This window comes from Liolophura sinensis, chromosome 8 (assembly GCF_032854445.1).
Source record: "Liolophura sinensis isolate JHLJ2023 chromosome 8, CUHK_Ljap_v2, whole genome shotgun sequence".
Lineage (NCBI taxonomy): Eukaryota > Metazoa > Mollusca > Polyplacophora > Chitonida > Chitonidae > Liolophura > Liolophura sinensis.
This window is the reverse complement of record NC_088302.1, coordinates 53,610,064-53,635,623: the sequence shown is the minus strand read 5'-3', so window position 1 is coordinate 53,635,623 and position 25,560 is coordinate 53,610,064. Positions and strand designations below refer to the sequence as shown.

The 25,560-nt window shown below is 40.5% G+C and overlaps 1 protein-coding gene across 1 annotated transcript; it reads right to left on the bottom strand.

Moving 5' to 3' along the window:
* Positions 1-1,282: 1,282 nt before the first annotated feature.
* LOC135472723 (rab proteins geranylgeranyltransferase component A 2-like) lies at positions 1,283-25,557 on the bottom strand. Its single transcript, XM_064752366.1, has 17 exons — positions 25,502-25,557; positions 23,189-23,255; positions 22,359-22,431; positions 21,687-21,814; positions 20,416-20,968; positions 19,486-19,602; positions 18,911-19,031; positions 18,370-18,485; positions 17,850-17,956; positions 17,444-17,518; positions 16,440-16,484; positions 16,067-16,129; positions 9,601-9,661; positions 8,255-8,351; positions 7,667-7,771; positions 6,034-6,170; positions 1,283-5,341 (listed from the first exon to the last, which is right to left on the bottom strand). The coding sequence occupies exons 1-17, from the start codon at positions 25,551-25,553 to the stop codon at positions 5,021-5,023; spliced, it is 2,238 nt and encodes a 745-aa protein (XP_064608436.1). The 5' UTR covers positions 25,554-25,557; the 3' UTR covers positions 1,283-5,020.
* Positions 25,558-25,560: the final 3 nt, after the last annotated feature.

Sequence of the window (25,560 nt, the reverse complement as noted above, 5' to 3'; positions counted from 1 at the left end):
TAGACATATCAGATTGCTGAGAGCTTCCTTGAGGATCAAGACAATCTGCTATATCTCTAGTGTCTAACTGTGACATTGTAGACGGGTCAGGGCTGAACGTGCTACCCCATAAGGACGGGCTCTTACCAAGTGCACCTTTGGAGGGCGTCACGCCACTGGATTGCGTCTCCTTAATGCAGAATGGCGTAGTATTCGAAATTTCTGATGATCTAGAGGGTGAGGAGATTTTCGAGATTTGACTCATAGACAACCCAGCCTTTGCCTCGCAAAGGCTCTGGGGCGCACCTACTACTGGCGATTCGCTTAACCTTCTGACCTTATTTGGAGCATCAATGCGCTTATTTCGAATCTTTTTGCTGGAGGACATGGAGTTAGTGACAAGTTGCCACTCTCCAGCTTCCTCGTTGTCAGCAGCAGAGTTATCCAAAGTCCCCTTATTTTGTTGACTGGAAGGAACAGACTCGCCAGAAACCCCAATTTCCACATCATCCCCATTTCCCTCACTATAATTACCATCATCATCTCCTCGACCTTCATTCTCATCTTTATTGTCACCTTCAACTTCATAAACATTACTATCTTTATCATCATCATCACTATCATTGCAATCGTTATCGCCATTGTCATTTTCATCGCTCAACGGACAGTCCTTTTGAAAGTGGCCAGCCTGTTCACACTTGAGGCAGTTATCCTTCCAAGGACAGTGGGCCTTGAAATGTTCTGTGCTATCACAGATGTGACAGGCACGAACCTGACCTCTGTACCACAAAGGAATTCTAAAATTCCCAACCGAAATTGATTGTGGAATGATCTCGGTCACACCACTCATGTAAATACGGCGCATACCATTCTCAAGTGACCTATCAAAAAGGTAATGTTCCCGGCTGACGTGATGGACCGTGCCATACCGGGACATCAAACCTCGAATAGTGTCATCGGGCACCTCGATCGGACATCGAGGTCTAACCAGGAGCCTTTGCTCCTCCACATCATATATTGGACAATCTACCCACTTTGAATGTGAAGCCGTTAGCCAACAGCTATTCCTTCACAGTTTGTGTAGCCACTGTAACATTCCAGACATCTCTAGAGACATTGATTAGTCCCTTTAAGACATTAGGCCCACTCCCAACTAACTCCTTTAGCCGACTGTATACCTCCCTGTATTACAAGCTTAAGGCTTAAGGGTCTATTTACTCACTGAATTTATCAGCTGAAATTTCGGCTGAAATTTAACTGAGTCAGACTGAGCGACCAAACAACACGTCCGATTTCTCTCCAGTCTCTCCAACCACCCCTGGAGGAGTATGTGTACATGTATGAATATATCAGTATTGGTATGCATAATTAAGTGAAAATATACTATGTAGTGTACACCTGTAAGGCATAAGTAACTCCACATGAATTTCACAGCTTTTCAGTCCTTATGTAACTACAAGACTGAAATTTACCCTATCAGTATCAGAAATGTGTGCAATGGCCTGTTAAATATGTATCAAACTCGCCTGTTAATTCTCAGTTGTTCTTGATTTCTGAGAAAGATATTTTCCATCAACAAAAATTCGGACAGGAGTGATTCCAGTTAAAATTTGAACAGCATGTGGGTGGAAAAGAGTAGCATAAATACTTCAACCCTAAAGATGCCAGTATACATGTCTCTTACTGTAGTAATAATTAAATAACAAGGCAGGCAACCTCAGGCTGCTGCAGCTTTAGGCTCATATCTCAAGTGTAACAATCTTGTATATCAACCAAATAGTTAATTAATTTCAACTAAAACAATGCATTATTCCAGTGTGAAGTCAACAAAGGACTAAAGCTTTATCATTATATATTAATATTTTTCAGTTTATTTACATGTATGTATTGGAATAGGACATCCCATGCTTGCTTGGTGGAGACATTTTACGTATTGTAAGCTCAAACTGTTCACAATTATATATGACAATAAAATCACTGCAATATCCAACAGAATATGTGTTGATTGTTAATCCATCAGCAGATGCAACATGAATCGGGTAATAAATTATGCCTAACATAAAAACACATGACAGCTACAAATATTAAATTGTCAAATCCATAATCAGTGGTATATAACCTGGAGGACAATCAGATCTTGAATGATTTATCACTAGGTTTTTTGTGCTTGTGCTAAGCGCAAGGCAGCTCAACATCCAGACCGATTCAGCTGACTTAGATTAAGGTCACTGCACATGCAGTGTAGCTGCTGCATTTGTGAAGAGATTGACATTGTACATACATTAATGTGGTCTTAGGCTATGGGATTTGTGTACATACAGTTGTGTGGTCTTAGGCTAAGGGATTTGTGTATATAGAATAGTGTGGTCTTAGGCTTTGGGATTTGTGTGCATACAACTGTGTGGTCTTAGGCTATGGGATTAGTGTGCGGAAAATAGTGTGGTCTTAGGCTATGGGATTTGTTTGCATACAGTTGCGTGGTCTTAGGCTATGGGATTTGTGTGCGAACAGTTGCGTGGTCTTATGCTATGGGATTTATGTGCGCGCACTTGTGTGGTGTTAGGCTATGAGATTTATGTACATACGCTTGTGAGGTCTTAGGCTATAAGATTTGTGTACGTGCACTTGTGTGGTCTTATTTATTTATTTGATTGGTGTTTTTCGCCGTACTCAAGAATATTTCACTTATACGACAGTGTTCAGCATTATAGTGGGTGGAAACCGGGCACAACCCGGGGGAAACCCATGACCATCTGCAAGTTGCTGTCAGACCTTCCCACATACGGCCGGAGAGGAAGCTGGCATGAGCTGGACTTGAATTTACAGCGACCACATTGGTGAGAAACTGCTGGGTCATCACGCTGCGCTAACCAACTGAGCCACGGAGGCCCCTATGTGTGGTCTTAAGCTATGGGATTTATGTACGTGCACTGGTAAGGTCTTAGGCTATAGGATTTGTGTACATGCACTTCTGTGGTCTTAGGCTATAGGATTTGTGTGCATGCACTTCTGTAGTCTTGGGCTATGGGATTTGTGTATGTACAATAGTGTGGTCTTAAGCTATGGGATTTATGTACATGTACATGCACTTGTGTGGTCTTAGGCTATGGGATTTATGTACGTGCACTGGTAAGGCCTTAGGCTATAGGATTTGTGTATGTGCACTTCTGTGGTCTTAGGCTATAGGATTTGTGTGCGTGCACTTCTGTAGTCTTGGGCTATGGGATTTGTGTATGTACAATAGTGTGGTCTTAGGCTATGGAATTTGTGTACATGCACTTGTGTGGTCCTAGGCTATGGGATTTGTGTATATACAAAATGGTTTCTAATCAAAACACCAGTAACACTTTTCTGTCAGTAAGTAGTACTACATCAACACTAAATGAACACACTCCAACAGTACATTTGCAATTACACCTCAATACTTTCAAACACAAAGGTTGCATACATACAAAACAGTATGGGTCAATATTTGATAGTCGAGTTTTCTATGGGGCAAATGTTTTTTAACTTCATATTTGATAAGTATTTTTGGTTATATGATCAATTTATTTATTTATTTATTTGATTGGTGTTTTACGCCGTACTCAAGAATATTTTACTTATGGAAACCCACGACCATCCGCAGGTTGCTGACAGACATTATATGATCAACATATAGAATTGAACTACATGATTTTAATAGTGTACAAAAATTACTTACATAATTTTAATTAATTTTTCCACCTTTAGCGCTACTAATTAGCATAAAATGTCATCTCCGTCACGAAATGGATACACATATTGCAGTCTGAAATCCAAACATGTTTGCTCTATGTTTTAAAGATCTTTGCAATTTTATCTTTAGATCCCCATGAAATCTTGAACATCAAATCTGGCTTCGAAAGTCTAATTAAAAGCAAAGCGATATCCTCTTTTGCAAAATGATGACACGCTCTAAAATGATCCACTTCACCACCGTCACTCCAGAAACGTGCAACAATCAACCTTACGTTTAATTTTCTAAAGCTTGCCGACATGTCCATGTGAAAAAGGTTAGATGTTGCATTAATTATAGTCTTCAAAATGCCTTTAAATTTTGAAAACATTAATTTATTTATACATAGTTATTTAAAAATTATTTTATTACAGTGATATTCCATCATGTAAGTATGTATTCAGTCTTATAAATGTATTAGCTTGTTAATCAAGTTAAACAAAATAGTCTAGATCCTAGAACATCAAAACTGAGGAACACGAATGAACGACAGTACCAAATATTGACCGGTATATAGGACACTCGTAAAAGGAAAACATCCCTTCCATCTCTCAAAGAGCCACCAACAGTCTTGCGGTTCATGAAGACTCTCGCTTCCTCTACCCATAAAACGATCAGCCATCATGTGAGAGGAAAAATTCTCCAGCATGGCATTAAAAAATGATGGATCTAGATAATGTACTGCAAGCATTACATTATATCTATAACTTCTGCCTGTCACAAACTTAATTCCTTAATACAAAGATTATTAAATGAAAGATAAAAAGGATGTGTGTATGACAAAAACACATCTTTAAATGACTCCAGCAAAGTACACAACCATTTTGAAGTACATCCTACATGAACATGGATGTACATACATGTATGCTTGTCCGATATACTGGTCACAGATGGGAAGCCGTAATATCACCCAAGATATTTTAGATAAATTATTTAAAACTGATATCACAAAAAACTACATGGACCTGCATTTGAGGTAATAATTGGTTAACTGGGAAGCAACTTGTTTTCTAAATGACTTTTATTCCTGTCTTTTCCCGGTCTCCACAGAATGATTCCCTGAAACAGTTATTCGAAAGCTTGAAGCCTTTCTCCAGGTGTTCTCCAAGATCATTTAGCTTCAGTGGTCACAGGACAGCGTATAAAATTTGGAGGATCTACATGTACCTTGAATACTGTGAAGACAGAATAGTTGCACTTTACTAAATGAATTCTTTTAAGATGAGGTCATTGTTCTTGAGTCAGATTTCCCTCTGATTCACTTGTCTGTCCTCTTTGGGAATTTTACTCTGATTCTTTGGTCTTCCCTACTTGTGATTTCTCCAAAGAGTCTGGTTGGGAATTCCCCTCAGACTCTTCTGTTTGGCAAATCCCTGTGGCCTCTGGTGTCACTTTTGTTTGGAAAATCCCTGTGTCCCCTGGTGTCACCTCTGTTGTCTCTGGTTGGGAAATCCCTTTGGAATCCCCATCTGCACCACTTGGTTTATCTTGGAACCCTTCACCTGGTTCTGCCGACTTGCCATCATCAAATATAATATCCTCAGGGTTCGGAGCCTTGGGAAGAAATTCCTCATCTGGGCACAACCTGGCAAAAATGTCCTTGGCCTAGAACAATAAAATATGGAAATATCAGTTATACATGCATATTAGTTACAGTTAGATAAACAAGCTCAGTAGCTGAGGTTCCATGCATGTTATCATGAAACAAATTATCACTCTTATGATGTATTTTTCATTAAAAGAAAGATGTGACTGCCAAGAAATCCTAGATGGCTGACATTAACCATGGCAATACGGTTCTCCTTCTGACCTCATGGTGCTGTGTAATTGTAACCTTGAATGGTTTAACTTGTTCCCAAAATCAGGCCGACGTACAGACACACACAGTACTTGCATATACCCTGACCACTGGGGGTGGGGGGTTTGTGTCTAGGTGGGTGCTACTCTGTATATCAGTTTACCTGTTTGACTAATTGATCCATGTCCAGTTCTGACCCTGGACCAGGTATGGTCACTACATGGTCTGGGGTTTGTGTCTCCACTCCCTGGGTGCTACTCTGTATAATAGTTTACCTGTCTGACCACATGGTCCATGTCCAGTTCTGACCCTGGACCAGGTATGGTCACTACATGATCTGGGGTTTGTGTCTCCACTCCCTGGGTGCTACTCTGTATAACAGTTTACCTGTTTGACCACATGGTCCATGTCCAGTTCTGACCCTGGACTAGGTATGGTCACTACATGGTCTGGGGTTTGTGTCTCCACTCCCTGGGTGTTGCTCTGTATAACAGTTTACCTGTTTGACCACATGGTCCATGTCCAGTTCTGACCCTGGACCAGGTATGGTCACTACATGGTCTGGGGTTTGTGTCTCCACTCCCTGGGTGTTGCTCTGTCTGAAGTACATATACCACAAGATACTCGGCCCTGAATCTGCAACACAAGCACAACAGGACATAAATGTTGTATCAGTTTCAATTTATGCACAAACTATTGTATCTATCCCTGAAAATGTAGTGCTATTTTGATATTGGAAGTAAATTCATCCAGCCTCTCAATCAATTTGCAGGGTAAATTGACCTCATCAAACTGATGTTTTTCATACCTTTTGCACATCCAGTTTTGAAGAGCAAACAAAAAGATAAGTATCTGTGTATCACATATATCAAATCACGAGACCACAGCCCATTCCCCTGTTTGTATCACTTACAGTATCAATGCAAGTTACATTATATCCCCTGAACTACAACAACCATAGACAGTGGAGTAATTCCCCACAGCCATTCTTGACTCCAGTCAAAATCTCAGGTATGACACAACTAAACGCTTATTTCTGAACACAAAGCGCATACTAGTATTAAGGGCATCCTTGTCCAGATGGTTAGTGTGCTAGTGAAGCACAATCACCAATGTGAAGCACAATCAGAAACCTCTCACCAATGTGATCACTGTTAGTCTATGCCCAGATCATGCTAGCTTCTCTACGGCCATACTTGCGAAGGTATGCCAGCAACCTACAGATGATCGTGGGTTCACACCAGGAAGAGCCCGGCTTCCTCTCATCATAACATTTGCCACCATCACATGAGTGAAATGTTCTTAAGAATGGCAAAGACTAATCAAGTAAATGAATAAATTTACTAGAAGGCTTTGCTTCATTTATTTCTTTGGCATTTGATCCCTGCTCAAAACTTGATTAGCATTAGTACTAAATGTTTTCTGGAAGCATTACTGAACACTGCTTTTCCCAACATCATCAATTACTCTGAACCGCATCCACACAGTGGAGTGTCACCCCCAAAGCCTGCTTCACAAAGTCCTTTTTGGGCTAAAGTCCAAAACTTTAAATTTTACAAAACAAAATATTTGAAGCTTGATTCTCAAACTTGTACTACAACATAAAAAACATCAACAATCAATTTTTTTATCAACCTGATGCACACTTAAGAATCTAATTTGGATTACAATTTTAGGTTAAAGCCTGAAATAATGTCATGAAATGAACCAGTTTTCTTTTATAAGAAGCCTTACTAATGGGCTGCAAACAAACCTGACTACAGTTACATCAGTTCTATTAGTCACGTCACATCGCCTCATAAATCTGATCGCATAGGTATTTCAGTTCCATTAGTCACATCACATCTCCCCATAAACCTGACCACATAGGTATGTCAGTTCTGTTAGTCACCTCATATCACCTCATAAACCTGATCGCATAGGTACTTACATTTGTATTTCGGTTCTATTAGTCAGGTCACACCACTTCATAAACCTGACCACATAACCTATGTGATAAGAGCAGTGTGTAGGCCTATGTTCAGATGTCAGATCACATCAGTGTCTACATGTACACTATGTAGACTGTACACATACATAAATTATGGGATTGCCATCCCACCACACACAGTCCAAAAACCTGATCACGATACCTGAAGGGGAGGCGCTGTCAGGAAACAAGAGATCCAGTGCAGGCTGCAGGTCTTCTCGTGGACTACAGGAGTTGTCTGCTCCTTCTCGGCAAAGGTGTACAAGATCTGTAATCAATCACAGGTAAAGTCCATGTCTTCACAGGCAAGATGCCAAGATGCCAACGTCAAATTTCTTAGTTTTTACACTTAATAACATGGAAACACTTTACACTTCATACATTCTAAAGAATGATGACATTAATTTCAGATATAAATTTTAATATACTCCATTTCACTTAAAGTTCAAGTGACACATTTTGTTTCATTCATCCACGTTATGAGGCAACTTAGTTTTATATCAAGTTAGATTAATTTCTTATATGAAAAACAGAAGTGTTGGCATCAAAAGTATCATTCTGAGGCCTTCATGCGCTTCTGAAAGTGCATATTTGCATGCCACACTTTAGGTGAAATACAACTGTTACCCTGTCTGAATATCAAAATATGGCTGATGTGCCGTCTTGATGCTAACCGGGCAACAAAAGTCATCATTCTATTGTCATAATGATGTGACTCGAACCTGGTGTACTGGGGACCTATAATACTCACACATTCCCTGAGGACAAGCCATGCTGGAGGGTCCAAGCTCCAGGACAGACACAGGACGGTTAGGGTCATCAGGGCAGGGCAAGTGTAACAATGTGAGCTGTGGACAACAAGGGAATAAACGTGATAACAGACGCCAAGGCAGCAACAAGCCTTTGCCTTCACAGGATACTGAATCTATGCTGATTTGATGACTAGTGTAAACAGGGTTGTCTGGATTAAACCCCTCATGTTTGGTCATGGTTCAAGAAATGAGCCATACTTAAATTCAGCACAGGCTGGGCATAGACTGGAACTTCCTGTTTCTCACACCAGCCAATGGGAAATGGTGGTGTATCCTTTAACTCTTCTGATCTAGGATGCCTTGACAAGCCATGGGCAACTCTATACAACAGTCTTTGATAATCATTAAGCAGCTAAACATGGCCTGTAAGTTGCATTCAGACTACAACAGTTTATGTGACGGAGGTCCAACCACAAAAAACAACAACCACCATGACCAAGTTATGATTTGCTGTTAAGCTCCATAATGATGACCCTGCACTGACCAAAGAAACTTTTTAACCAACATCTATACCCAAAGAAAAACTTTTGTTTGTGTGTGTGTTGGTTCTGCTGGCATCAGCCCTGTGCGACTCAGGCTACTGCAGATACCTACATGACATGGTTAAATGCCTTGTCACATTCATGTACTCGCTTGTTTGTACGTATTTGAAAACATAACAATCACCTTTTTACACTGTACTAAAGAATATTTCACACATACAAAGACTGCCAGCATTATGCTGAGAGAAAACTGGGCAGATCCCAGAGGGAACCAATGATCATCTGCAGGTTGATGGCTGACCTTTCCACGAATGACTGGAGAGCAAGCCAGCATGAGCTGGATCAATCATCTTCATGCGTGTGTGTTTCTGTATTCTATTTTTTATTGCCAGCAAGAGATAATGTACTTTACTGAAAATACATTTCCATCTATTATCAAAAAGCATAGCAGACATGAAGTGTCAGGTAAGTGCAACATCATAAATAAAGGGAAGAATGAAGAGGAATTTCCCATCCAAGGTCAAAATTGATCCCATACCTCACCAGTGGTTTGACGTTGTCTATCTCACCATATTACAAAGAAAGTAATATACAAATAAAATATGTGATACATATTTTATATTGGTGTGTGGAGTGTAAATAGATTGGTCACTGCGCCCCCCCCCTCAACCCCCCAACCCCCTGCCATGCTAACCCTCTCCTCAAGGAGGCCAGCTAAATAGACTGTAATATATAATTAAACTACATGTAACTACACATAGCAACTTAATTAATCTGCTGTATTTCTGAAGTATTACTGTTACCTGCTCCGAGTCTGCCGGATGGATGGATTTGTCTGTCATCAAAATAGCTCTGCAAGTTGATCTAAAACACAGCAAACAATCTATTTATTTTATATTTATTGGTATTTCTTGATATCATTGGTGACAGCCAGAACTGTGACACACTGCCCCAGCATGGACATACTGCCACAACATGGACACAATGCCATAACATGGACACAATGCCACAACACGGACATCCTGCCACAACATGGACACACCGCCACATCATGGACATACTGCCATAACATGGACACAATGCCACAGCATGGACACAATGCCACAACATGGTCACACTGCCACAACATGGACATCCTGCCACAACATGGACACAATGCCACAACATGGACATAGTGTCATAACATGGGCACAATGCCAAAGCATGGACACACTGCCACAACATGGACACACTGACACAATATGGACATTCTGCCACAACATGGACACACTGCCACAACATGGACACACTGCCCCAACATGGACACAATGCCACAGCATGGACACACTGACACCGCCTGCACACACTGACACAACATGGACATCCTGCCACAACACAGACACAATGCCACAGCATTGACACACTGCCACAGCATGGACACAATGCCACAGCATGGACACACTGACACAGCATGGACACACTGACACAACATGAACATCCTGCCACAACATGGAAACAATGCCACAACATAGACACAATGCCACAACATGGACACAATGCCACAGCATGGACACAATGCCACAACATGGACACACTGACACAGCATGGACACAATGCCACAACATGGACACAATGCCACAGCATGAACACAACACCACAACATGGACACACTGACACAGCATGGACACAATGCCACAACATGGACACACTAACACAGCATGGACACAATGCCACAACATGGACACAATGCCACAGCATGGACACAATGCCACAGCATGGACACACTGACACAGCATGGACACACTGACACAGCATGGACACAATGCCACAGCATGGACACAATGCCACAGCATATTTCAAATCTTCCAGTAAGCCACTCCCCTTAACCTTCCAACAACTTCCAACAGGTATTTTGTTTCACATTCCAACATATTAAAATAGAGATATTTCTCACAGTACTGGTCAAGTTACCATGACAATGATTGGTCAATGTGTAACTTAAAAACTTTCTCAATGGAGACTTGGAGAAACAGCCCAGCCTTTATGCAATATTGCCTTACCCTGGGCAACAATCTGAGGGCAGATACTGTCTAGGGAAATATTACCTCACCCTGAGCCACAATTTGAGGGCAGATCTTGTTCACGAAGACCTGTCAATATTGACCAGCTCGGATAGCACAGTTGGTAGAGCGTCTGCTTTGGAAGCGACAGATCCAGGATCAATCCTGGGTCGAGTCACACCTAAGGCTTTAAAAGAGGAAGTTTTTTTCCTCACTTGGCGTTCAGCATGAAGGGGATAATGAACTGACTGGTTGACCCGTTCAGTATAACGGCTCGGGCAGGGTGGCTTACTAGCCTTCGGTAGGTGGTCTCAGTGAAGCAGCACTATGTAAGAGCGGTTGAAATCCGTCCTGCGACAAGGAGGCACAGTACATACACCCTAGGGATTCCTTCGTCGTCATATGACTGAAAAACTGTTGAGTACGACGTTAAACCACAAGCACTCACTCACCCCTGTCAATACTGCCTTACCCCAAGGCATAACCTGAGGGCAGATATTGTTCAGGCAGATAACTCCCGTCAGCATTGCCTTACCTAGTGCCATAACCTCTGGGGTAACAGTCCATCATTTTTCAAAACTGAAGGAGTGCACCAAAACACACCCCTCAATTTGCCAAGAAGTGCAATTTACACCTACAAATGCAGTTGCTGTGTGTTCAAGTCCAGCTGATGCTGCCTTCCTCTCCGGCCATACGTGGGAAAGTCTGTCAACAACCTGCAGATGGTTGTGGGTTTCCCCCGGGGTGTGCCCGGTTTCCTCCCACCATAATGCTGGCTGTCGTAATAGTGAAATATTTTTGAGTAAAACACCAATCAAATAAATAAATAAATAAATAAATAAATAAATCAAACAACAAAACGTAGTTTGTTTCAAAATATATCAGAGCCATAACATTTGTGCACATATTGGCATTGTACAACACCCATCCCATATCCATGTTTGGGGCTCCATCTACACACAGTACAACCCAGGACTGTGCATAAGTAAAAGACTGTAAAATAGGCAGCAGCTGTAATTTAAAATAATAATAATAAATGCTGAGCAAGTACATTTACCATATCCACTTGTACAGTATGATTCCAGGGGGTAAGAGTCACATTAAATAAGAAGAAAACTTCCTCGAAATGCCGCATTAGGTCACTAATAACTAAATACTATAGTCTCTACCGTTGTTGTTGATAGTTGCATGACATGTCTGAAACTTTATTCAGAATTCAAATGCACACATTTCATGAGTTAAACAGCTATTCATGTCAAGCTCACAACGCTCAAAAACGTACATCTGCTTTGGAAACAAATATACCCAAATTATGGAGAAAGAAAAAACCTGTAAGGTTCACTTCATAATGATATTTTCGACCATGTGCTCTGCAGGGGTCACGACCACTGACAGCGGCAGTAGTTATCATCACACAGAATATAGCACAAGGTTTTCCATTCTGAGGATGACTGGAATCATGCTGACACATCCGAGCTTTGCTCAGAGTGAGGTGTCATTACTCACTAGCTGCCGACCTGAATTCAGCCGCTTCTGACCTAAGTTGAGATGCACGTATTGATCAACGAACAGGCAATTTGACAAAATTAAATGACCAATGCCTACATCATGAGTCATTATGTTTGCTGGTTTGGTTGTCTTCCCAGACGACAGGGGGAACTAGTCGCTTCAGCGCATGCAATCAGACGGTGCTGGCCGATCCCCTGCAAGATTATCATGATGATTGAAGAAGTGAAATAAAAAAAATGTAATCATGCTGTGAGTTGTTTACTTGTAGTAAAAGACTAGCCTCCTGAAAAGATCCTTTGAGGGGGCATTGCGAGTGCAATTGCGCACCTTTAAAATGACAGACTGTAGTAAATATTGTTCAGGGAGATAACTCCTGTCAATGGTGCCTTACCCTGAGCCATAATTAGTAATGAGGTGGTAAAACTTTTACATCTATTGGGCCCAAAATTAAGCTCTATAACCCTGTCTCAAATTAAATGGTTTTGTGGAATCTGCCCATGGAGCCATTACCTAAGGGTAGATATTGTTCAGGGAGATAACTCCTGTCAATGTCATCTTACCCAGAGTTTTTAACCTGAGGGGTAGATATTGTTCAGGGAAATGACTCATGTCAATGTCATCTTACCCAGAGTTTTTAACCTGAGGGTAGATATTGTTCAGGGAAATGACTCATGTCAATGGTGCCTTACCCGCCGCAATAATTAGTTATGAGGTGGTAAAACTTTTACATCTATTGGGCCCCAAAATTAAGCTCTATAACCCTGTCTCAAATTAAATGGTTTTGTGGAATCTGCCCATGGAGCCATAACCTGAGGATAGATATTGTTCAGGGAGATGACTCCTGTCATTGGTGCCTTACCCTGAGCCATAAGTAGTAATCAGGTGGTAAAACTTTTACATCTATTGGGGCCCAAAATTAAGCTCTATAACCCTGTCTCAAATTAAATGGTTTTGTGGAATCTGCCCATGGAGCCATAACCTGAGGGTAGATATTGTTCAGGGAGATGACTCCTGTCATTGGTGCCTTACCCTGAGCCATACTTAGTAATCAGGTGGTAAAAACTTTTACATCTATTGGGCCCAAAATTAAACTCTATAACCCTGTCTCAAATTAAATGGTTTTGTGGAATCTGCCCATGGAGCCATAACCTGAGGGTAGATATTGTTCAGGGAGATGACTCCTGTCATTGGTGCCTTACCCTGAGCCATAAGTAGTAATCAGGTGGTAAAACTTTTACATCTATTGGGCCCAAAATTAAGCTCTATAACCCTGTCTCAAATTAAATGGTTTTGTGGAATCTGCCCATGGAGCCATAACCTGAGGGTAGATATTGTTCAGGGAGATGGCTCCTGTCATTGGTGCCTTACCCTGAGCCATAATTATAGTAATGAGTGGTGGTAAAACTTTTACATCTATTGGGCCCAAAATTAAGCTCTATAACCCTGTCTCAAATTAAATGGTTTTGTGGATATCTGCCCATGGAGCCATAACCTGAGGGTAGATATTGTTCAGGGAGATGGCCCTGTCAATGTCCCCTTACCCGGAGTTATAATCTGAGGGTAGATATTGTTCAGGGAGACGACTCATGTCAATGTCATCTTACCCGGAGTTTTTAACCTGAGGGTAGATATAGTTCACGGAGATGGTTCCTGTCAATGTCCCCTTACCCGGAGTTTTAACCTGCGGGCAGATAATGTTCAGGGAGATAACTACTGTCAATATTTTCTTACCCTGATGACAGATATTGCTCAAGGAGATAGCTCCTGTCAATAATGCATTAACCTAAGGGCAGATATCGTTCAGATAGACGATTCCTATTAATACTGCCTTACCCTGAGCCATAACCTGAAAGCAGATATTGTCCAGGGAGATAACTTCTGTCAATATATTACCTGGAGCTATATCCTAAGGGCAGATATTATATAGGTAGATAACTCCTGTCAACTTTGTCTCACCTGGACCCATAACCTAAGGGCAGACATTGTTTAGGTAGATAACTCCTGTCAACACTGCCTTACCTGGACCCATAACCCAAGGCCAGATATTGTTTGGGTAGATAACTCCTATCAATATTGCCGAACCTGGACCCATAAGCTGAGGCCAGATATTGTTTAGGTAGATAACTCCTGTTAACATTGTCGTACCTGGACCCATAACCCGAGGGCAGATATTGTTTAGGCAGATAACTCCTGTCAACTTTGTCATACCTGGACCCATAACCTAAGGGCAGATATTGTTTAGGTAGATAACTCCTGTCAACATGGCCTAACCTGGACCCATAACCCAAGGCCACATATTGTATAGGTAGATAACTCCTGTCAACATTGCCTTACCTGGACCCATAACCTGAGGCCAGATATTGTTTAGGCAGATAAGTCGTGTCAACTTTGTCATACCTGGACCCATAACCTAAGGGCAGATATTGTTTAGGTAGATAACTCCTGTCAACATGGCCTAACCTGGACCCATAACCCAAGGCCAGATATTGTATAGGTAGATAACTCTTGTCAACATTGCCTCACCTGGACCCATAACCCGAGGGCAGATATTGTTTAGGTAGATAACTCCTGTCAATATTGCCTTATCTGGACCCATAACCTGAGGCCAGATATTGTTTAGGTAGATAACTCCTATCAATATTGCCTTACCTGGACCCATAACCCGAGGGCAGATATTGTTTAGGTAGATAACTCCTATCAATATTGCCGTACCTGGAGCCATAACCCAAGGCCAGATATTGTTTAGGTAGATAACTCCTGTTAACATTGCCTTACCTGGACCCATAACCTGAGGCCAGATATTGTTTAGGCAGATAACTCCTGTCAATATTCCCGTACCTGGACCCATAACCCGAGGGCAGATATTGTTTAGGTAGATAACTCCTATCAATATTGCCTTACCTGGACCCATAACCTAAGGGCAGACATTGTTTAGGTAGATAACTCCTGTCAACATTGCCTCACCTGGACCCATAACCCGAGGCCAGATATTGTTTAGGTAGACAACTCCTGTCAATATTGCCTTACCTGGACCCATAGCCCGAGGGCAGATATTGTTTGTTGTAGATAACTCCTATCAATATTGCCGTACCTGGACCCATAAACCAAGGCCAGATATTGTTTAGGTAGATAACTCCTGTCAACATTGTCGTACCTGGACCCATAACCCGAGAGCAGATATTGTTTAGGTTGATAACTCCTGTCAATATTGCCTTACCTGGACCCATAGCCCGAGGGCAGATATTGTTTGGGTAGATAACTCCTATCAATATTGCCGTACCTGGACCCATAATCTGAGGCCAGATATTGTTTAGGTAGATAACTCCTGTCAATATTGCCTTAACTGGACCCATAACCTGAGGGCAGATATTGTTTAGGTAGATAACTCCTGTCAATATTGCCTTGCCTGGACCCATAGTCCAAAGGCAGACACTGTTTACGTAGATAACTCCTATCAATATTGCCGAACCTGGACCCATAACCTGAGGCCAGATATTGTTTAGGTAGATAACTCCTGTCAATATTGCCTTACCTGGACCCATAACCCGAGGGCAGACATTGTTTATGTAGATAACTCCTAACAATATTGCCGTACCTGGACCCATACGCTGAGGGCAGATATTGTTTAGGTAGATAACTCCTATCAATACAGCCGTACCTAGAGCCATAAGCCGAGGGCAGATATTGGTTAGGTAGATAACTCCTGTCAATATTGCCTTACCTGGAGCCATAACCTGATGGCAGATACTGTTTAGGGAGATAACTTGTCTCTGCCACCAACCACCTGATGAGGGAAAATTACATCGTAAAGGTAACTTTATATTTTCAGGAAATGTCATAATTTCATCTATCTCTACCCGTGAGATTACAGATTACATTGACATGTTGTTAACAACAGCTGCCCTGATCCACACTTTCTAAATAACAAGAAAACAGTGATTATATAATATTTCAATAAAGATGATTTTTTTCATTACATTTTTGTATAAACAATTACATAATAGGAAAGGCCGTATGAAGTATGATCAAGTCTCCTGATCTACACACCTGCTCAGCTGAAGGGTAAAACAAAATGAAAACTGTACGACACTTACTTGCTCTCTATCCGATGACCCTCAGTGGTCACTATACCTCTGTACCTAAATAAACAGGAAGAGAACATGATAAAGGCACGACTTCAATATAAGTTGCCCAAAAAACTAGTCTTAGTACCCGACCATGATTCCATTAAGCTGTGCCATGTGCCATTTTTGTCAAGGTGGTTAGCGCGCCAATGCGGAACAATGACCCAGCCAGGAGCCTGTCACGAAAGGGGTCGGTGTGAGTTCAAGTCTGTCCGTCCATACCTGAGGTCTGCCAGCAACCTGTGGATGGCCCCAGCCCAGTACGGCATAAAAAACACTAATCAATTCAAATAAATAAATCCTTTCTTATGTTTAGAATTGTTTGCACACATGGAATGTAGTTTGTCTCTCAAGGCTTTAAGACATTTACCTATTATCCCCATTTACAATGTACAATCAGTGATCTTACTTAATACATGTTCTTTTTCTGCTTGACATCTATATATATATAACGGCTGTCACAGGTGACTAACCTGTTCTTGTAATCCACAACCACTGAGATGATTTACTTGTTCTAATCATCCATAATCATTGAGATGATTTACTTGTTCTAATCATCACAATCACTGAGATGACTCACTTGTTCCCTTTATCCACAATCATTGAGACGGCTCACTTGTTCTCTTTATCCACAATCACTGAGATGACTTACGTGTTCTCTTTGTCCACATTAACAAAGATGAATTACTTGTTCTCATCATCAACAATCACTTAGATGACTTACTTGTTCTCTTTATCCACAATCACTTAGGTGGCATACCTGTTCTCTTTATCCACAACCACTGAGATGATTTACTTGTTTTCGTTATCCATAATCAGTGAGATGACTAACTTGTTCTCTTTATTCACAATCACTGAGATGACTTACTTGTTCTCATCATCCACAATCACCGACAACTTACATGTTCTCATCATCCACAATCACTGAGACGACTTACTTGTCCTCTTTATCCACAATCACTGAAATGACTTACTTGTTCTCTTTATCCACAATCACTGAGCTGGCTGTCATCCTCAAGCAGTAAATCCCACCAAAAACAGCACACATCCTAAAACAATTTTCATTGCGCTTACACTTTCAAGACCGGCTTAAAAACCTCTTTAAGCATTAAATTACTAAAGTATCATATTTATGACTGTTTTGTAGTATTTTTGTATATTGTCAATGCTCACTGCACTCAGACAAAACATTATTAACAAAATGAATGTAACTAGCTCTATTCAAGTTGCAGGTAATATAAAAAATACAGCCATTTCCGTTTTACAAATTTATGAATAATCTACAAAGATTCACTGTATGAGTCGTAGAGAGTGTCACTTTTCCAAGAACCTCGATGTGAGTACATTTTTCTTAAAATGACTCACATATTTTACTGTTACCTGGCAAAGGCTTGCGGCAGCTCTCCACTTCCATACAGGGGCCACAAGAAAGCTGTATTGCCATACCGACCCAATGACAAGATGAACTTCTGCGTATTTTCCAATCCCTTCAAACCGGAGCGCATTTCAGATGTAAAGTCAAAACATTTGGTATTTTAAAGGAACTGTATTTCACCTGAAGTTTAGCATGTAAAAATGCACTTTCTGAAGCACATCACTGTCTTACAAGCACATTTCATCCCAACTCCTAAGTTTTTTCTGATCAAAGAATTAAACAAAACTTCACTCGAGGTTTAGAATGAAGCCAAATGTGTGATTTGAAAAATGTGAAATATAGTAATAATGAGATCTGAAAAATAAAATCCCTGCAAAAAACTGAGGAATTTTCAAGATAAAAATGGAGTTTGGTTAACAAAATATACCCAACTAACAAATTGAACTTGATGTATATCTTACATGTTCCTATGATGGTACAACAGGTGTACCTGAATAGCTGAGTTGGAGGAAACCCATCAATTACCTGTAATGTTAGGGTGGTATCTGTGGCCATGGCAATAGAATGCAGGATAAAATGCTTTATGTTTGGCTTTAATTTCCGTGAATCAAGGAATGTGCTAAACGGCTTGTCCAAGAAATCTGTAATAAAAAAAAAGTTCAACAAACATAGGTGCACAGAAGCTAGTTCACATATACCTGTTCTTATTAACCATTTTTTTATTCAATTCTTCCAAATGAAGACCTGTCTTCCTTTGTTTTAAATTGTGCTACAAAACATACATTAACTTTGCAAGACCTTTACCTCACTCAATCTAATGCAATTAGATGTTAACTCCTTGTTTGTGTTTTGTCTCTCCTAACCTAATGAGTGGTGAACAGGACGTCCAGGCATCTGACAAGGCATTTCCATAATTTCTCCACATCTAAGTTACAGTAAGTACATGTAATCTTCCCCTCAAAAACATTAAAATAACCTAAAATGTAAGACTAGTGCCTTCTGTATTGCCTGGGACAAGCTTGATATGTGACCTGCATGCCAGAGCTGGCCTTGCGTTGCTACCTACCTTGATACTGCTCGGGGTGTTTCTCATACTCCATACAGAACGTGATGAACTTCATCATCATCCTCTTCTCTATCATAGACACAGACTTGCTGGAGAAGACATCTGCCCTTGAACAAGGCACCTGAAAACCGACTGAGGGGCTGAGCGATTTGTCCTGAATACATGCATGTATTAATGATAGACTTGTTTTCCATAGACATGACTGTGATGTCTTAATAATACTGGCAAGAATCCTGCCATTCATATGACTTCAATGGACAGCTCACGCATGCACAAATTTTCACTTCCCTTAAGTGTTACTTTACAATTTACTGGTTTCTTTTAATGCAGATTTATGTTATAACCCAGATAATATAAACATCATCCAGGTAAAGGTGTACCTAGAACCTGAAAAATTCTGCTGCCTTTAAGAGCTGGATTTGCATTTGTGGGCTATCCGCATGGTCTGATTCAGCATGACTAACAACTGATTAGAATCAGAAACACAAGTTAACGGGAAATGATTCTTAGGGAAAGACACGCCATTTTATAGATGGATCACATTACAATAATATCATTAATCAAACATCAAGTACCTTCTGCAGTTCTCCATTAAGGTAGGTCAGCACTCTGGTAATAGTTTTGAATTCACAGTACTTGGAGACATCAGAGTTGATGAGCAGTTCTACCATAGCACCTCTGCAGTACAGCAACTACAAACATCAACACAACATATCTGTCATGAAATTAGTTACAAGATTTATAGAAAAGTCATACTTCCTGCAAATCATACATGTAACAATTTATCCTCCAAAAGACCCATGAAATTCAGCTCAGAAGGCTGAGGTATCAGCAAATCAGTTGAAGGTAACTGTGACAGTAAATTAAGATGGAATTTTCGTGGATCCCACCTTTCCTCCACCTTCTTTCTTTTCTAGACCGGCCCGGATAGCACAGTTGGTAGAGCGTCCGCTTTGGGACCGGTAGATCCAGGATCAATCCTTGATCGAGTCACACCTAAGACTTTAAAAGAGGAAGTTGTAACTTCCTCGCTTGGCGTTCAGCATGAAGGGGATAGTGCAACGACTGGTTGACCCGTATCAGTATAATGGCTCGGGCGGGGCGACTTACTTGCCTTCGGTAAGTCGTCTCAGTGAAGCAGCACTAAATAAAAGAGCGGTGGAAATCCGTCCTGCAACAAGGAGGCACATTACACGTACATGCACCCTAATGATTCCTTCGTCGTCATATGACTGAAAAATTGTTGTACGACGTTAAACCCCAAGCACTCACTCACTCACTCTTTCTTTTCTACATTCTGACAGGTGGATGTACATGCATATCTTCTTCGCACACACATTATAAGCCAGGTCAACACTTCATTCATGGGCTCGGGTGTTCTACTAAATTATGTTTCACTACAAGCACCATTTCACACTTTCACAACAAGCATGGAACAAGTTTTAAAAAAATGAAACCTGAATATTACAATAACACCCCTTATCGTACAATTTGTCAGCACTAACCCTGGGAGACAGGTCAATGTTGAACTTCCTCCATTCCTTCTCAATGCTTGGCTTGGTCCAGACCTGAGGGGTGGCATCTGTACCAGGCTCCCATGAGGAGACAAACTGGGTCCTTGGTTCAGACACATAATCACATGCTGCAGGGTCTAACTGGCCACCCTCACCATCAGGGACATTTGTACAATGGCTGGTTCTAGACAAGTCTACTTCAGTCACTGTCTCTGTGTTAGTTTCTTCATGTTTAGTGTGCGAAGTGGTCGGGGAATTTGTTAGCTCAGCAGTCTCCTCTTCTGCTTCTGAGGTACAGGATTCTTTATCTGCATGTTGTTTCTCACCTACTGTGATTCTTGACTGCTTATCCAAACCCTCTGTACTCTCACATGATTTTTCAGTTACTGTTTCCGTGATTTTACTAGCTTCTGTCACACTCAGCTGAGATATATCCGGAACAAGCTGTGTGTCATTGCTACCAGAAGGAGAGGAATCCCCAGGTACTTCCCCCAAGGTATCAGAAGGCTGCTCTGCTGGTGGTTGAGGGTCAGGTTCATCCTCACTGAATAGTAAGTGGGAAAGTCACTTGTGTTAGTCTTCACAGTGTATGTATCCATGATCTTCACAGATTTAATCATCTCTTTTTCTTTCACCTTTGATCATGTTGATACTTTGTCACAATGTTTATAAAAACTAACATTTCTTTGACAACCTACTTTCATTGGCTCTCTACTGCTGCCATTAAGGAGAATTTTAATTAGGTCCAAAAAGGCCAAAACCACATTAAGACATTCATGTAGGTTTTAGGTACTAAACCACTGGGGTAAGCATACACAGCCTTAACATTAAATTTGGATCAAAGGTTTTAAATTCTTCAAATGGTTTTGTTGTACTTACAGTTTCATCCAAATAAACAACATGGCCCTTTCATATATTAACATTCTTGATTGAATATATAACACTAATTAAAAAATGAATAAATATATAGAACGTTTGCAGTTCAAAGCTTTACTCAAGATAAATGCTGATTGGTGTTCAAACACTGTGCTGATGAATTTTCCCGCTACATGTACATGCCGCTTCCCACTTACATGTACATGTACATGCCGCTTCCCACTTACATGTACATGTACATGCCGCTTCCCACTTACATGCCAGCAGTCAGGTTTATGGGAAGAGGCAACCTGTGTGCCCTGCATAAATCACCAAGCTAACTTTGTTATCTTCCATGGGCATATGACCCATCTCTGTATAAATGCATTAGTCATCTTAGTACTCACCAGACAAGGAAGCCTGTTTCTATGTGGGTATTGGTGTTGCCATAAAGGGGACACTCCACCAGTATATCTCCTTCCTCAAGCGTAACCTCTTTGGGCTCTGGGTGCTCTACTGGGTCAGGGTGACCTGTCTTAACACAGCAAGGATAAAGCCTGTCTGAGATAACAGAACAAAAATACACTTAACAATAACATACAGTTACAAGTTCATGTATGTCTTCAGTCGTCCAGACAGACACTAGAGAAAAAAAAAATTAAATTATTCATTGTCAGATGCCAATTCCACAAACCATGTTTTGAAGTTTGAAATGCAAAAACTTCTATCTTTAGCACAGTTTAAGGCCCAAGAATTCCTTATTTTGGTACATATGTCTGAACACTGTACTTGTCAAGTGTTCAGAATATTAACACCAATGGTCCAAAATAAGCATTCAACTCAGATTTAAAATTCTGTCTTTGGACAGTCAAAACTGGCTTCGTGGAACTGCCCCCAGAAGTGTTACCAACATTGAAGAGACAATGAAAACATTTAAGATTCAAATCACCTCCAGGTGGTTCTACATATTTTCACTGCCCCACTAATGAAAACTTGGTATTTGTTTTAAAAAAAAAAGGTGAGAACTATAGACAATCCAGGAACTAAGTGCAAATGCAGCATTATGTTTCACTTTGTACCTGTTGTTCTTTAATCCATCCTTCCAGACCATGGAGGCTGAAAGATGCCCAGTCTCCACAGTAGTAGTCATTCCTAAAACAGCAAGTGCCAAATGAACTACATGTAAGTAAACTAAAAAGTGTCGAGCAGTTACAGCCAGCAATGTGTAAAAATCCAATCAAATTTGTTAACAAGAGATCATGATCATATATCTACATGTATTTATGTAATTGAATGGTTTGTGTTACACAATACCATACACAAGACTTTTTCACTCACATGTACATGTGTATATGATGGTGGTCTGGCTTTGATTAGCCTGCCAGCTTCATGGATGGAGGAAATGAGAGCACCTTTATAAGGTAACTGACAAACACTCCAACTTAAATCCAGAACCAAAAACACAGTTTCATTGGCCAAAGGCCTGACGGTTGTCCCAAGATAGTACAATACTTAAACTGCTTCAGCACAGTAGCTTAAGTGTTTCGAAATGCTACTTTGCCTGCATATTATCTAAATTTGTGTATACAACTATACATGTACTACAACAGTGCACTTTGTAGAATTGAAGGCTAAGTAACAAAAAATGTTTTGATCTGTTCCAAAATTAATTCACATGGCGTCAAAAGCTGAATGTAACTTTCACTTCTCCAGGCATTGTCTGCTTTCCTTGTATAACTATGAATCACACGTATACAAAGGAAAATTAAAACATTCAACTAAAATTTAGGTGATGGCTTACATGCATGTAATTGCATTATCACAGATATTAACTGCGTAATAACATATAAATATAGAGCAATTAACTTTTGTCTGTTCACGCTACAGCCGATGTAGGTGGCCATCATACCTATCTATATGAAGAACAGAGTGCCCAACCCTGGCAAAAGCTGCTGCAAGAATACTTTCTAGGAGCCCTGAAACAGACAACAGTTGCTTTACAAACCCAATATGTACTTCTGAAATAGGCCCAAATTAGTTTGACCGCTTTATAGGTAAATTTCCAGTTTTTGGGAAACTACTCTCTTCTTGTTTTAAAGGATACATGAAATGCTTGGGGTTTCTTTCCTTTCCTTCATACAGCACCGGTATGAGGTCTAACATATATACGTACAAAAAGCTTCTCAGCTTTAATCTTGGGGCGTACAAATGGTTTTAAACTACAGTTAGTTCGGAAATTAAGTTGCCTGCTATCGTGATGTCAACGGGTGATAGATGTCAAAACAATTATGTTGAGGACAGAGCCCAAATTTGGGAGCCAAGCTGGTCCCACATTCTCAGTACGTTCATCAATGGCGTCATTTCCGAATGTTTCAGACCACTGACGGAAAATAAGCAAAAAAAAAAAGAGGAAAAAACATAAAATATGCCTGAAATATTTTTTAAAAAAGTCTCATATCTTGTCATATCTTTCTTCATTTTCCTTAAAACCTTTTCATGCATCCTTTAAACAGAGAACAGCAAGAGGTGCGAGATCTGAATGTGCCATGTTAGAAAGGCTTGAAACTGACAGATTTTGTATCAGTCAGTCAGTGCCAGTCACAGCCTTCAATACACAGGCCTGGCCGGCTATATGGAGACTTAAATTTAGCTGTGCCTTCAGAAGTCAACTGGGTAATTATGCCACAAAGGCAAAGCCAAGCCAATTTTGTCTAATGATATAATTAATGACACTTAATTAGTAAATGAGATTTGACTGGATAAAATACAAACTTTCTCAGCTTTCTTCTTGGGGCATAACACTGGCTTTAAACTACAGTTTCCTAAGGCCCTAGCAGTCAGACCAAATATAAAGTAGCCTGGTGTGATGACATCTGTGGTGAAGGCTATCAAAACCACTGTATTGGGGAGAGAGCCTTAATTGGTGGCGCTAAGCTTGTCCTGCTTTTCTAGTGTGTTCATTGATGACATTCAGTTAAATTAAACTTCGAGTTCTATTTTCAACAATTTCTGATATTTACATTTACCTGTGTCAACGTTAAATTATTGAAGTGAAAAATAGTTACTCCATTTGGCAAACAAGGTGGGCCATTAAATCTATGTACAAACGCCGGCACACGTTGATTTCCCATGTGGATTGAGGAGAACAGGATCAATCATTCACATAACTCCAAACCAACAAACCACTGAGACGTCTTCAACATTCTTTTTTCCAGTTCAGTTATATTCAACACTGCGGTCTATTTTCAACAATTTCTGACATCTACCTGACTTCTTTGTGGTTTGAGGAAAAAAGGATGTTTTCAATCACTAATACACGTTTAAGTCAATTTGGGAATAGTCGTATGCAGATAATCTGAACAAGCGTTAACTTTTCGCTCTTCAAACTTGATGTGTACACTCACAATGCATCAGGTGTACAGACTTGCAGAAAATGAGGATAACAAAAAAGCTGTGCAGACAATAGCAGCAAGATATGACTGAAACCTACAGAGTTGACTTTTCTTGCTCGACTGACAGGGCAGTTGTTCTTTCTATTCTGCCTCCACAATGTGTGATGAAACCATCGCTAAACTTATCATTTAAGTGATGTTAATTTCCATATCTTTTAGCGAAGTTCACATATTTTAATACACCCGACTCACCAAGACTGCCTAAAGTTATTTTGACAAGCAAGAAGGAATTATTTCTGTGGATTTCCAAAACGTGTGGACTCGGGAATGGATTTTACTTGTAGGAGTGGTAATAAATGTCATATTCTCTTCAATCCATAACAGAAACTGGCGCGTGTTGCTGTTTTAGAGTGGATGTAAAGCCCAACTTCCTTCTGCAAAATGCTTTGAGGAAACGACAGAATGGATCTTTGAACTCAATGATTTATACATCGAGGTAGGTGAAAACAGACCTCAACGTTTAATTTAATTGAATTAACTTTCATCCAACTTGTAGATCTGGCCTTATGACCCTGGAAATCCACAGGATCTCTCATCTACTCGTACTCTAACTTGATGTTCGAGTTCTGTTGATTAGAGCTCCTATGTGGATCCGAAATCTATGCGAAATGGCTGTTGTTGTTGCTATCTTGGCAGAAAGTGAAAGCAACACGTAGGATGTCTGAGAGCCCTGCAGCTCTGGCAAATAGCAGACAAAAGGGACAAACTTCACTTATATAAAAGAGTCCTGGGAACAGTTCACACTTATCCCTTCAAAATGCCCACCATACCTGTCCCTATTACAATCACATCAAACTTCTCTGGCAAGTCGTCTTCTGCCATGTTGAAT

Excerpts from the sequence above, each read along its gene's own strand:
- LOC135472723 (XM_064752366.1), bottom strand. The coding sequence starts at position 25,553 with ATGGCAGAAGACGACTTGCCAGAGAAGTTTGATGTGATTGTAATAGGG. Across the intron at positions 8,352-9,600 it reads ATCCGGCAGACTCGGAGCAG|CTCACATTGTTACACTTGCC; the intron begins GTAACAGTAATA and ends TGTTGTCCACAG. Across the intron at positions 6,171-7,666 it reads TGACAGCGCCTCCCCTTCAG|ATTCAGGGCCGAGTATCTTG; the intron begins GTATCGTGATCA and ends CTTGTGTTGCAG.